This window comes from Salmo salar, chromosome ssa19 (genome assembly GCF_905237065.1).
Source record: "Salmo salar chromosome ssa19, Ssal_v3.1, whole genome shotgun sequence".
Taxonomy (NCBI): domain Eukaryota; kingdom Metazoa; phylum Chordata; class Actinopteri; order Salmoniformes; family Salmonidae; genus Salmo; species Salmo salar.
Genome location: NC_059460.1, coordinates 65076393 through 65091315, shown reverse-complemented (window position 1 = coordinate 65091315; position 14923 = coordinate 65076393). Strand labels below are relative to the sequence as shown.

Sequence of the window (14923 nt, the reverse complement as noted above, 5' to 3'; positions counted from 1 at the left end):
CACACGATGGGACGGGAAGGGGAAAAAAAGAGAGAATGAAAGAAATGTAATCCAAACATAAGCTCTCATTGTTGAATGGGAGGTGTGTCATGGATGTTTTAACCCCCCTTTTTGAACTTATCTATCCTTTTCTATCTTGGTCTCTCTCTCTTTGCATCTCTCTCTCTTCCATTCTATTTATCTCTTGCTCTCTTTCCCTCCCTCTCTCGCTTCCTCCTTTCCCGTCTCTTTTATTTTCTCCACCCCACTTCTCTTTCTCCCTCTCTCCTTCCAATTAAAAAGGCTTTATTGGCATAGAAAGTGTTACCACATACATTTCCAAAGAAAACATATTGACTTTGTGTGTGTATATATATTTTTATTTATTAACTTAATATTATTGAGTCAATGATGACGTCAATTAATGATAAGGACCCGAATACTCAATGAATAATAATGGTGTCTCCCCCCACACTTTCTCTCCAGGGATGTGAAGGCTGGTAACATCTTGCTGACCGAGCCTGGCCAGGTGAAACTGGGTGATTTTGGCTCAGCCTCCATCATTGCCCCGGCCAACTCGTTCGTGGGCACGCCCTACTGGTGAGACACTGGTCTCCTCTGTTGTTTCTATGGTCATTATTGGAAGATTGCCAACTCTATTAGTGACAATAGCGATATGATCCACAAGTAGGACAAAATACCAAGGATGTGTCCCAGATGGCTCCCTATATACTGCCACTATGACATAGGCCCTGGTCAGAAGTAGTGCACTATATAGAGAATAGGGCACCGGTCGGCAGGGTGGGCCGACCGGTGCCCTATTGATGACAGCTTTACACATTCTTGGCATTCTCTCAACCAGCTTCACTTGTAATGCTTTTCAAACAGTCTTGAAGGAGTTCCCACATATGCTTTGCACTTGTTGGCTGCTTTTCGTTCACTCTGCGTTCCTACTCATCCCAAACCATCTGTTGTGTGACTGTGGAGGCCAGGTCATCAGATGCAGCACTCATTGCTCTCCTTCTTGGTCAAATAGCCCTTACACAGCCTGGAGGTGTGTTGGGTCATTGCTCTGTTGAAAAACAAATGATAGTCCCACTAAGCGCAAACCAGATTAGGTATTTTATTAGGATCCCCATTAGCTGTTGCAAAAACAGCAGCTACTCTTCCTGGGGTCAACACAAAAGATGAAACAGAATTGCATAATACAGAACATCAGTAGACAAGAACAGTTCAAGGACAGAACTACAAACATTTCTTTAAAAGACACATGTAGCCTACATATCAATCCATACACACAAACTATCTAGGTCAAATAGGGGAGAGGCGTTGTGCTGTGAGGTAGATGTCGACCGATTAATCGGAATGGCCGATTTCAAGTTTTCATAACAATCGGTATTTTTGGCCACCGATTTGCCAATTTTTTTTATATATATATATATATTTTACACCTTTATTTAACTAGGCAAGTCAGATTAAGAACACATTCTTATTTACAATGACGGCCTAGAAACGGGGGTTAACTGCCTTGTTCAGGGGGGATTCGTTTTTGCAACCTTCGGTTACCAGTCCAACGCTCTAACCACCTGCCTTACATTGCACTCCACAAGGATTAACAGGCTGACTACTTGTTATGCGAGGGCAGCAAGAAGCCAAGGTAAGTTGCTAGCTAGCATTAGACTTATAAAAAACTATCAATCTTAACATAATCACTAGTTAACTACACATGGTTGATATTACTAGTTTATCTAACGTGTCCTGCGTTGCATATAATCGATGCGGTGCCTGTTAATTTTCATTGAATCACAGCCTACTTCGACAAACGGGTGTTGATTTAACAAGCGCATTTGCGAACAAAGTACTGTCGTTGCACCAATGTACCTAACCATGAACATCAATGCCTAACAGGAATATTTAGACTTAGCCACCCGTTAGATAAAATACGTCACTGAAAGAAAAAAAACTTTTGTTTTCGAGATGATAGTTTCCGTATTCGACCATATTAATGACCTAAGGCTCATATTTCTGTGTGTTTATTATATTAAAATTAAGTCTATGATTTGATAGAGCAGTCTGACTGAGCGGTGGTAGGCAGCAGCAGGCTCGTAAGCATTCATTCAAACAGCCCTTCGCTGTGCTTCAAGCATTGCGCTGTTTATGACTTCAACCTGGGTGGGTATAATTTGTTGAACGTTCCAACAGGAATCTATTCCAAAAACTTTGTAAATAACAAGGTTTCCAAAAAACAACGCATACAAAGTTGTATAGCGGCAGAATAAGATACCGGGTAGGGAGTGGTCTATTTCATTGCGTTTTTCACTCATCACGTTTTTTCCGAAAAATGTCTGTCCTCACATGTCTGTTTGCCTATGGACAAACACTATTTGGCAGCTTGTTAGCTAGGTTTGTATGCGTTGCTACTTTGTATGCGTTGTTGGTTAGCAACCTTTTACTTGGTGTTTTTTGGAACAGATTCCTGTTGGAACGTTCCACAAATTATACCCACCCCTTCAAGCCTGTCAACTCCCAAGATTAGGCTGGTGTAACTGATGTGAAATGGCTAGCTAGTTAGCCAGGTGCATGCTAATAGCGTTTCAAACGTCACTCGCTCTGAGACTTGGCGTGGTTGTTCCCCTTGCTCTGCATGGGTAACGCTGCTTCGAGGGTGGCTGTTGTCGATGTGTTCCTGGTTTGAGCCCAGGTAGGAGCGAGGAGAGGGACGGAAGCTATACTGTTATACTGGCAATACTAAAGTGCCTATAAGAACATTCAATAGTCAAAGGTATATGAAATACAAATCGTATAGAGAAATAGTCCTATAATAACTACAACCTAAAACTTCTTACCTGGGAATATTGAAGACTCATGTTAAAAGGAAGAGCTGTTGGGATGGCGTATCGCTACAGAATGCTGTGGAAGCCATGCTGGTTAAGTGTGACTTGAGTTCTAAATAAATCACTGACAGTGTCACCAGCAAAGCACCCCCACACCATCACACGTCCATGCTTCACGGTGGGGACCACAGGCATAGATCATCCGTTCACCTACTCTGCGTCTCACAAAAATCGAACATTTGGACTCATCAGACCAAAGGACAGATTTTCACCGGTCTAATGTCCATTGCTCGTGTTTCTTGGCCCAAGCAAGTCTCTTCTTATTGGTGTCCTTTTGTAGTGGTTGCTTTGCAGCAATTTGACCTTGAAGGCCTGATTCACGCAGTCTCCTCTTACAGTTGATGTTGAGATGTGTCTGTTACTTGAACTCTGAAGCGTTTATTTGAGCTGCAATTTCTGAGGCTGGCAACTCTAATTAACTTACCGTCCGCAGCGGAGCTAACTCTGGGTCTTCCTTTCCTGTGGCGGTCCTCATGAGAGCCAGTCATCGTAGCGCTTGATGGTTTTTGCGACTGCACTTGAAGAAACATTCAAAGTACTTGACATTTTCCGCATTGACTGACCTTCATGTGTTAAAGTAATTATGGACAGTCGTTTCTCTGCTTATTTGAGCTGTTCTTGCTGTAATATGGACTTTTACCAAATAGGGCAATCTTCTGTATACCACCCCTACCTTCTCACAACCCAACAGATTGGCTCAAATACATTAATTAAGAAGGAAACAAATTAACTTTTTAACAAGGCACACTTGTTAATTGAAATGTGACTACCTCATGAAGCTGGTTGAGAGAATGTGCGACGCTGTCATTAAGGCAAATTCCGTATGTGTTATTTCATAGTTTTGATGTCTTCACTATTATTCTACAATGTAGAAAATAGTAAAAACTAAGAAAAACCCTGGAATGAGTAGGTGTCAACTTTTGACTGGTTGTGTGTTTGTGTTTGTTTAAAGGAACTCAGTCCGGCTTTCACCTTACTCTTGAAAGTTATAGTAGTAGAATGCACAAGGTGTAATTTTGAAATTGACTACTGCATCATCAGTTTTCTGCTTGCCATGTCAGTTATTACATACCTTTAGGGAGCTATTTATTACTTGTCAAAAATGTCCAGATCAACTAGCCCATGTCAGCTCGTTTTCTTTTAGCCCATAGATTTAGTTGTAATATTTGAGTCACTCATATCACATGAACACACATTCGACATGACAAAATGTGTAGAATTGCAGGAAATAAACTTTAAAGCCACAATGTTTTCTCCACCAACGAGAGGCGTGAACAGTTTGTCATGAACAGTGCTTGTGCCCATAGAAATAGACGTGGCGCACAGGGGGGTGCAGTATGTTCCTCAATGCTGAAAGAGGGGGCTGTGTGAAAAAAATTGGGAACCCCTGGTATAGGATGTGTTCACAAATTGAGTTCTTCCCTATATATTGCACTACTTTCTACCAGTGCCCATTGTTGGGAATAAGTTGTCATTTGGGATACAGAAATAGTAGTGTCTCACATTGGCTTCGATGTGTTTTACCTCTGTACAGGATGGCTCCTGAGGTGATCCTGGCCATGGACGAGGGCCAGTACGACGGCAAAGTGGATGTGTGGTCACTGGGCATTACCGCCATAGAGCTGGGTAAGCTAAGCAAAGGCCACATGTTCACAAGCTTTTAAGGTGTATGTACTGTATGCGTATTAGTTTTTATGCCAATACTTTGTGCTTCATTGAGCTTGCCTTGCACGATGGTAGAAATTGCCTAGACCCTGAAGTGCCAGACTGAGCCTTCTGGCACTTTGGGCAAGCACAATCAAACGCTTGATTTATTTATGTAAAATACAGTCTCATAGTTTTAACTGTGTTTCCTGTGTGATCGGTCCAGAGAAGTTCAGATTTATGCGATAGCAAGGTGTGGTGTAAACGGAGGAAGAGTCAGATTTTTATGTTGCAAAAATCTAAATGATATACACTATATATACACAAGTATGTGGACACCCCTTCAAATTAGTAGATTCAGCTGTTTGTCAATCGAGCACACAGCCACGCGATCTCCATAGCTAAACATTTTCAGAAGAATGGCTGAATAGCTCAGTGACTTAAAACATGGAACCGTCATAGGATGACACCTTTCAAACAAGTCAGTTAGTCAAATTTATGCCCTGCTAGAGCTGCCACTGGTAAACTGTAAGTGTTGTTATTCTGAAGTGGAAAACGTCTAGGAGAAACAACGGCTCAGCTGCATAGTGGTAGGCCACACAAGCTCACAGAAGGGGACCAGCGACTGCTGTAGCGTGTGTCCTCGGTTGCAACACTCACTACTGAGTTCCAATCTGCCTCTGGAAGCAACGTCAGCACAAAAACTGTTTGTCTGGAGCTTCATGAAATGGGTTTCCATGGCTGAGCAGCCACACACAAGCCTAAGATCACCATGTGCAATGCCAAGTGTCGGCTGGAGAGGTGTAAAGCTCACCGCCATTGGACTCTGGAGCAGTGAAAACGCGTTCTCTGGAGTGATGAATCATGCTTCACCATCTAGCAGTCAGACGGACAAATCTGGGTTTGGCGGATGCCAGGAGAATGCTACCTGCCCCAATGCATAGTGCCAACTGTAAAGTGTGGTTGAGGAGGAATGATGGTCTGGGGCTGTTATTAATGGTTTGGGATTGGCCCCTTAGTTCCAGTGAAGGGAAATATTAACGCTACAGCATACAATGACATTCTAGATGATTCTGTGCTTCCAACTTTGTGGCAACAGTTTGGGGAAGGCCCTTTCTTGTTTCAGCATGATAATGCCTTTGTGCAAAAGGCGGGGTCCATACAGAAATGGTTTGTTGAGATGGGTATGGAAGAACTTTACTGGCCTGCACAGAGCCCTGACCTCAACCCCATAAAACGCCTACTTGATGAGTTTGAACGCCGACTGCGAGCCAGGCCTAATCGCCCAACATCAGTGCCCGACCTCACTGATGCTCTCATGGCTGAATGGATGCAAGTACCCAATGCAATGTTCTAACATCTAGTGGAGTTCTTCCTAGAAGAGTGGAGGCTGTTATAGCAGCGACGAGGGGACCAACTTCATATTAATGCCCATGATTTTTAGAATGAGATGTTCGATGAGCAGGTGTCCACATAGTTTTTGGTCATGTAGTGTATTTAATGTTCACAGAATGTCACAAGGCCGGTTCAAGAAGGGGGAAACAAAATCCAAGCCCGGTTCATAGCACTTCACTTACAAACTGAAGATCATTTCGATAATCACCAAATGAGTCTCTTTTGTGGCTAAACTTGTCTGTCTCTCCTTTTATCGTCTTTGTTCTATATTTCTCATTTCTTTGTCTGTTCTTTCTCCCTGCGGGTCTCCATTGTTCTCCTATTTTTCTTGTGCGTAATTGTCCCCGTCCTTTCACCTGCGCTGTTAATAAGGGGTGTGTCGTTGGGGATTCCCAGAGTGGCCACGCCCTTCTGAATATCCTTGTCTCCCACACCTCTGGATGGTTCAAACACCCCCGTCCTCAGAATCAACACAGCAGGTTGAGCACCAGCCGCGACTAGGGCGTTGTGGCAGGATAGTGTGGCAGTTTCCGTGATGGTCCCCGGATCTATGGATGATAGAGAAGTTAAAGGGTTGCAAGCTGAAGAACCATCTAGTTACCCTACTGTTGGTTATTTCTTTTTTTGTGAGACGCTGCAACTTCCCAACCCAGCATATCTTACCCCCACTGACAATTTTTGTTGTTGCGCAGCAGAGATTCTGTAAGGCCTTAAGTTCACTCTTGCCTGGCTCTGTGTATATATGATGCTGGATGAGATCTGTATTCCCTGGGAGGGCTGAGAATATCTCCCAGCGTCGGTTCACTAGGGCCCGTAGGTCCTGCTCTTGCTTGTGCGTCAGCGACTTCCCCACCTGCACCTCTGTCGGGGGTTGATCTTGTTGGGCTGCGGGAAGGGAGCAGAACATAACATTTTCCATTTCTCTCGTTGTACTCCTTCATAAGGTTGGTGTAGCTGTTCCTGTCTGCCTAACAGTAATTTACAGGTTATAATTTTGCCAATACTTCATATGGACCCCTCCATTGCGCTAAGAACCTATGTTCAGCTTTCAGAATTAAAAGGAGTACCTTATCTCCTACATTAACTTTGGGGCTGGAAAGTCCTGTTGTAGGCTGTCGGTTGCGCTTGCTGCTCGCTCTCCATGTGTTCCTTCACTGTTGGCCACACTGCGGCCATCCGTTCTTGCAATAAGGTGGCATGTTCAGTCAGTTCTGTGGGGAATCGGCTGGGCTTCCCATGCCTCCTTGTTAAGGTCCAGGGATCCCTCGGCACAGCCTCCCATATAACAGTTTGAATGGGGAGAAGCCCGTTGACGACTGGTGCACCTCCCTAAGAGCAAACAGCAAGTGAGGTAATAACATGTCCCAGTTCCTCCCGTCCCGTTTCACAACTTTTTTTTTTTTAGCATTGACTTAACTGTTTTATTCAAGCGTTTGCATAAACCATCTGATATACACTCGTGCATATCTGTTTAACCTGGTACAAGGCACACAAGTCTTTCGTTATGCAGTACATGAACAGGGTCCCCTGGTTGGTCAAAATAGAGGAAAGTAGGCTGACTCGGGGAAAACATTTGAAACGCTTTAGCAAATCCTTTTAGTGGATAAATTGCACAGGGGAATGGGTTTGGGGTAGAGTGTGGCATAATTGATTACCACCTGTATATATTTGTGCCCCTGGACTGATTTGGGAGTATGACCCACCAGATCCATAGCTATCCACTCTAAGGGTGTTTCAATGATGGAGGGGAATGAGCAGGTTTCTGTAATTGAATTTGGGGACATTCTTTTGGTACTGGTCACATGACTTACAGTACTAATCTACATCACTTGTAATGCCCGGCCAGTAGATTCTACTTATGATGCACTCCTTAGTTTTGTCTACTGCCAAGTGGTCTCCCAACACATGCGAATGCGCAAGGTACAGTACCATTAAGTGCTCCAGCACTTCACCCCTTCTCTTAACCACCCAGTACAGTGGAAAGCCCTTCTTTATGCAGTAATAAGGGGGATTTTGCTCATTGACACCCTCCATGCGCTTCACTCTGCGTCGCGCCGAGACCAGGTCCGGGTCGCACAGCTGTGGTGCCAAACTGTCCTGTCAACTCATCAGTTAAATGAATGTCTTGGATGTCTATTCTCACAGGGGGCTGTGCGGGACCTTGGTCTCCTCCGTTGGAATACCTGGGCATGTGTCCTCTTGTCTTTTCTTGAAACAGCTGCCTGAGCCCCTCTGACCTTGTATTTCCTTTTCTTCCTCCCCACACTCAATCTGGGTGAAGACTTCTTCTCCCTGTAGTGCCAGTGGGACACCTTTTGGGGATGTGTTTTCTCTGTGTGCCGGGGACTGCGTTGCATTTCTTATGAGCTCCGGTGCGGGCTTGGTGGTTCTGTTTAGTCTCTCTCTAGCAGTACCGGTAAATGCTTCACCGCCTCCACCTTCATGGTGCACAGTGCCACTGGGTATATGCATGTGTCCCCATAGATACATGAGACTAACCTCTGTTCCTGACACACATCTCCCTCCTGTACTAAGTGTGACAGAACAAGGGTAATCCTACTACCTGAGTCGAGCACCCCTTCTGCGTCCTGTCCTTGGATTTCCACAGGTACCATCATGGCTGGGGCTCCCTCTGCGGTCCAACACTGTGGGTATAGATTACATGGATGCACGCCCTTTTTACCGGAGGCATGGATTCATCATTAAGGGGACACTGCCATGGTTCCTGCCTTTCTACTGAGTTTTTCCTAGCCACCGTGCTCGTGCTTCTACATCTGCATTGCTTGCTGTTTGGGGTTTTAGGCTGGGTTTCTGTATAGCACTTTGTGACATCGGCTGATGTAAAAAAGTGCTTCAAATCAATTTGATTGAAGTATACCTGAGCTCCTTACATCAAAAATACTCTCTCACTGACCTTAGGCGGATACCTCCTTGGTACTGGTTCGGGGAATGTTCCACTGGGCTCTCTCGCCTCCGGTTCAGGTCTCCCCTGGGGCCTTTCCGGCGGCCTCTTCAGACTGGGCTTTGGTACCGGAGCGGGCCATCTCTGCTCTAGACGTGCACACCAGCTCCGTGGTGGCTTGGCAAGTCTCTATTAGCTGGACCAGCTGATCTGCTGTCTGGGGGTTGCCTTGCCATACCACTCCAGTGGGAGCTGTCCATCACCGGTTTTTCGATGACTTCCCCGGTTCCTTTTTTTTTTTTTTTGGTTCAAGTCAGCTGTGTTAGTTGCCGCATTTGGGCTCTCTGATGCATTGCTATTGATGGTCCACGCGTGGAAACGCTTGGTCTGTGCCCGTGGATTCAGACAGTAACGAGAAGATTTCGGCCTTTCATTTATTATAGTCCTCTGCTTCTGCAGAATCCAGGTTGAAATATGCAGCCTGCCCAAGCCCAGACAGAGGGAGCCGGCATCCCTGCCCACCGCTGCGGGGCCCTTAGTTCTCTTACTGCTGACCTCTCGAATGAAAGTAGATAGTCCTCATTGTCATCCTGTTCTTGTAGCCTAGGTATTTGGGTCCCCACTCCAGGCTTACTGTTCTTCCCTGCCTGAGCCAACCTGGCCACTTCAGTTCTCAAGAGGTCTGTGCCTTTCTTTTGCGCAATTGGGCACGAAGCCAACTGTTTTAACAATGCAGCATCCATTCTTAATATACCAAAGTAACTCTGTCACCACTTCTAGTGCCTGCGTTTTCCACCACTGATCAGTCCACAGGGGTTCTGGTCTATGTGGTAGCGAGGGGTGGTGTAAACTGAGGAGGAGTTGCAAAAATCCAAATTATATATTTAATGTTCACAGAATGGCACTCAGCCGGTTCAACAAAATCCAAGCCTGGTTCAGAGCACTTCACTTACAAACCAAAGATCCTTTAGATTATTACCAAATTAAATAGTCTCTTTTTTGTGGCTACAGAAATCACTCTCACAAGTTCTTCCTCTTTTAAGCCGTTCTTTACCTTTGTCTCTCAATGTCCTCTGTCCTTTTATCTTCTCTTCATTCTATAGTTTTCCTTATTTCTTTGTCCCCCTCCGCATCTCCATTGTTCTTCTCTATTTCTTGTGCGTGTTTGCCACTGTCCCTTCACATGCGCCAGTAATAAGGGGTTTGTTCAGGGGGGATCTATGATGTCGACGGGGATTCCCAGAGCGGCCCCGCCCCTCTGACTCCCCTTGGCCCTCACGCCTCTGGATGGTTCACACCTGTATTTTATGTTACAAATCTGGCCTTGAGTGTGTTTGATGCTGTATGTCTCCTGAACTTTGTCTCTGTCTCTCTATGCAGCGGAGAGGAAGCCGCCTCTGTTCAATATGAATGCTATGAGTGCCTTATACCACATTGCCCAGAACGAGAGTCCTGTTCTGCAGTCCAATCACTGGTGAGCCACTGACTGAGCACGGAGGAGGTTCTTGTGCCCTCTTTGTTTAGTGTCAATATACTTTCTGGTTAGCCTGGTCCCAGATATGGTTGTGCTTTATAGCCTTCAATGACAATGACCTTAGGACTTACCACAAACAGATCTGGGACCAGGCTACTTTCTGAGAACAATATGAGCCATTGGTGTAGATCAGGGGTGTCAAACCTATGGCCTGCTGGCAAAATAAGTTTGACACTCCTGGTGTAGATGACTACCGTTTTTATAGTGCGACTGTGAATAGTTTCTCGTTGTTTGGTCTCGTCCTTTTCAGGTCTGATTATTTCCATAACTTTGTGGACTCGTGTCTGCAGAAGATCCACCAGGACAGACCTACCTCTGACGTGCTGCTGAAGGTAAACGCTATCTCTTGGTCTACGTTTCCTCTTTAAAAATAAAGTTATTCGATGCTTAAGAAAATCGAAAGAAGGCAGTACACAAACATGTAGAAACCAAGGAATGGCCATGAACTCTTTACCCGTTAATAATATCAGAGGTGGCCTAAAGAGGTGCTGTGATTCCTTATTCTCATAATGGCAAAGAAGCTTCTCTTCAATGGCTCCAGTTTAAAGTGAACCTTAACTTGCCAACAGCGCCAAGTGGCACCATCAGGTAGAAATTGCGTCATTACAACCAGAATTGGTTGAACGCTGTAATTGGGTTTCAAAGATCTCATTGCAACCAGTTTTCCCAGCTAGGCTAATGGTTGACGCATTAAACCAACAAAGATGGCATTGATTGACATGTCATTACAACTAGACATTATGTAATTCCAACATCAATTTGGCCAGTTTTGCCTGCTGGATTAACCTTAGAACCCATTCTCCCTTCCTCTACCTCAGCACCATTTCCTATGCAGAGAGCGTCCTCACACGGTGGTGATGGACCTGATAGCTCGCACCAAAGACGCGGTGCGGGAGCTGGACAACCTGCAGTACCGCAAAATGAAGAAGATCCTTTTCCACGAGGCCCTCAACGGGCCCCAGCCCGAGGGAGGGGAGGAGGATGAGGTATGAGGAGTGAGGAAGGGAGGTGGTGGTAAGGGGGTGTGATGAGGGATGGGAGGTGGTAAGAAGGGAGGTGGTAGTAAGGGGGGTGATGAGGGAGGTGAAGGGGGGTGTGATGAGGGAAGAGGAGTAGGTGGTAAGCATGGAGAGGAGTTAATGAGGGTGGGAGGTGGTAGAAAGAAGGGAGGAGGAGAGAACTGGCAGGTTGAGAGGAGAATGGGAGGTAAGGAGGGAGGAGAGCAGGTAAGGAGGGAGGGGAGGATGAGAGAAATGGCATAAAAAGGGAGATAACGAGGGATAGGGAGAGACGGTGAACTTGGAGAGGCAGTAGAGGGACGTACAAAAGAGAGATGGCGGTGGGGGAGAAAGAAAGCGGGGAGGACATGGAGATGTTACGTAGAGGGAGAAAATGAGGAGGCAGTAGGGAGAGAGGAGAATAGTAACAGTTAGCCGAGGATGATGTAGGACCAGAACCAAACAAAAGGATGATGTGTTGAGTGAGGAGGGGAAGACAGACTACAGAACGCACTGGTCTTAAAACCTCGTAAGTATCGGACCCCTTTTTTCAATATTCACCTAAAATGACATACCCAAATCTAACTGCCTGTAGCTCAGGACCTGAAGCAAGGATGTCCATATTCTTGAAACCATTTGAAAGCAAACACTTTGAATTTTGTGGAAATGTGAAATGAATGTAGGAGAATATTACACATTAGATCTGGTAAAAGAAAACCTTGTTTTTTTGTATTTTCTTTTTGTTCCAGCTTTGAAATGCAAGAGAAAGGCAATAATATATTCCAATTGAGTTGCAATTTAGATTTTGGCCAGCAGTGTCTGCGCTTTCAGATTTGATCAAGTGAAGAATTGCACTACTGCCCAGTAGTTTGTATCAAGTTTGCCCAAATGTGCCGAATTGGTCAATTGATAAGTACATAACTGTAGAAAACATACATTTTGTATTACCATATAATTTTTGTACGTTTACACACTCCAGGAATGTCATACATAATGGATCATTTAGCTTATACACTAACATTCACAAATCTAGATGGCGGGGTGGGTGTGGACCAGAGACGGCAGGGGTTCAAACTGTAGAACCCAGTTCCTACATTTGAATATAAAAATATATAATTTTTTTTTCAAACAAAACAATGCTACATTTTATCTATGGGACCCTCAGGATGACAAATCAGAGCAAGATTACTCAATGTAAGTACATTATTTACATTCAGAGGTGGATATATCAAACCAGTTGCCGTGATATTATTATTTTTTATTTTTTTATTTTTTGGTGCACTCCTCAAACAATAGCATGGTATTTTTTTTCACTAATAGTTACTGTAAATTGGACAGTGCAGTTAGATTAACAAGAATTTTAAGACATGTCTATGTCCTGGAAAGTTTGCTGTTACTTACAATTACATTCTAGTCACTTTAGCGCACGTTAGCATCAACCGTCCCAGTATAGGGACACCGATCCTGTAAAGGTTAATTTAGAGGAAGAGGATTGGGCTGTGGATTTGAACTGCATCTGAGAGTGCGTTTTTTTTTTTAGGTGTGTGTGCGGGGGGGTTGTGTGTTTGTAGGCAGTGTTATGTGTATGCAGGCGAGCTATGCATTTGTGTGTGCGTGATCGTGCTTATGTTATCACCACTTCTCCTAACCACCGTCCCTTTGTCTCCAGGACGTGGAGCAGTACATGCTGCGGACAGGTACCGTCAACAGCATGGAGAGCTCCCATTCGCTGCCTTCCATGTCCATCAGCGCAAGCTCCCAGAGCAGCTCGGTCAACAGCCTGGCGGACGGTTCTGACGACAGCGGCGAGATGGCCATGATGCAGGAGGGCGAGCAAACAGTCACCTCCAACAGCTCAGTCCTGCACAAGCCCCTGGTCAGTTGGGACTTACCTTTAGACATTAGTCACAGCAGTGTTTCCTTTAGACAACCTTTTCCAAGGCGGGGGGCATAAGATAAGACCCCCCCCCCAATTTTCCCAAAGCATCACCCAAGTCCTATTTCACAATTTTGTCAGTATGTAAACACTGTGCTGTGTGAGGTGGGTAAACGATTACTACACTGAACAAAAATATCAACGCAACGTTTAAAGTGTTGGTACCATGTTTCATGACATGAAATAAAAGATCCTAGAAAATGTCCGTACGGACAAAAGTGTTTCACTCAAATTCATTACGCAGGTGCACCTTGTGCTGGAGACAAAAGGCCACTCTAAAATGTGCAGTTTTGTCACACAACGCCACAGATGCAATTGCCATGCTGACTGCAGGAATGTTCACGAGCTGTTGCTAGAGAATTTGTTTCTCTACCATAAGCCGCCTCCGATGTCATTATAGAGAATTTGGCAGTATGCCCAACGGTCTCACAACTGCAGACCATGTGTAACAATGCCAGCCCAGGACCTCCACATCAGGCTTCTTCACTTGCGGGAATGTCTGAGACCAGCCACCCGGACAGCTGATGAAACTGGGTTAGCTAAATTGAATAATCTTTTGCACAAACTGTTAGAAACCGTCTCGGAAGCTCATCTGCGTGCTCGTTGTCCTCACCACGGTCTTGACCTGATGCAGTTCGGCGTCGTAACCAACTTCAGTGGGCAAATGCTCACCTTCGATGGCCATTGACACGCTGGAAAAGTGTGCTCTTTACAGATGAGTCCTGGTTTTAATTGTATCGGGCTGATGGTGTCGTGTGGGCGAGCGGTTTGCTGATAATGCTGTGGGACTATTCTACAACTCTTCTCAAACCATCGTATTATGCTACTCTCATCACCCCACTGGGAACCATCGACCTGGCTGGCTAGCCTATCTTCAAAGAAGCATATTCGAGAGCGAATGGAAGGAAAATAAACTCCGTAGTTCTGTTCAGGACTACGCAACAAGTCACCGGACAACTACACAGGAGAACAGTAGAATACTTGTTGGAAGCCTTTTGGACAATCGGAGCCTTACAAGCGTGCCGCGAAAAGGCCCAACTCCCTTGGAAAAAATCTGCATGAGTCAGATGGTCACACCAGATACTGACTGGTTTTCTGATCCACACCCCTACCTGATGCATATCTGTTTTCCCAGTCATGTAAAATCCGGGGCAGCAGCTAGCCTAGTGGTTAGAGTGTGGGCCAGTAACCGAAAGGTTGCAAGATCGAATCCCCGAGCTGACAAGGTAAAAAATCTGTCGTTCTGCCCCTGAACAAGGCAGTTTAACCCACTATTCCTAGGCCGTCATTGAAAATAAGAATTTGTTCTTAACTGACTTGCCTAGTTAAATAAAAGTTAAAAAAAGATATATTGGGTCATAAGGAATTTATTTCAATTGACTGATTTCATTATGAATTTTAACTCGGTAAAATCTTTGAAATTGTAGCATGTTGCATTTGTTCAGTGTATTTAGCTAGATATGACGATTGTAAAATACCGAAGGTGAGCTGTTTTTTGGGGTGTATTTGTTGCGCTGATTCTAAACTGTAAATTATGGTTTTACCTCCATTTAGTTTACCACATAAATGGCTCACTAGTGGCTAACTACCTATTCTTCCCCCACCTCCAGATTGATTCCACAATGCAACACGTGATTTACA

The 14923-nt window shown here is 44.9% G+C and overlaps 1 protein-coding gene across 6 annotated transcripts in view; it reads left to right on the top strand.

Moving 5' to 3' along the window:
- Positions 1-14923, top strand: part of taok2b (TAO kinase 2b) — a 72564-nt gene that overhangs the window by 18618 nt on the left and 39023 nt on the right. For all 6 annotated transcript variants that reach the window (XM_014159280.2, XM_014159279.2, XM_014159274.2 and 3 more), the window contains 6 exons: positions 466-579; positions 4408-4499; positions 10195-10288; positions 10599-10680; positions 11167-11334; positions 13016-13222. In XM_014159280.2, the coding sequence (XP_014014755.1) occupies positions 466-579; positions 4408-4499; positions 10195-10288; positions 10599-10680; positions 11167-11334; positions 13016-13222 (757 nt within the window). The remainder of the gene's footprint in view (positions 1-465; positions 580-4407; positions 4500-10194; positions 10289-10598; positions 10681-11166; positions 11335-13015; positions 13223-14923) is intronic.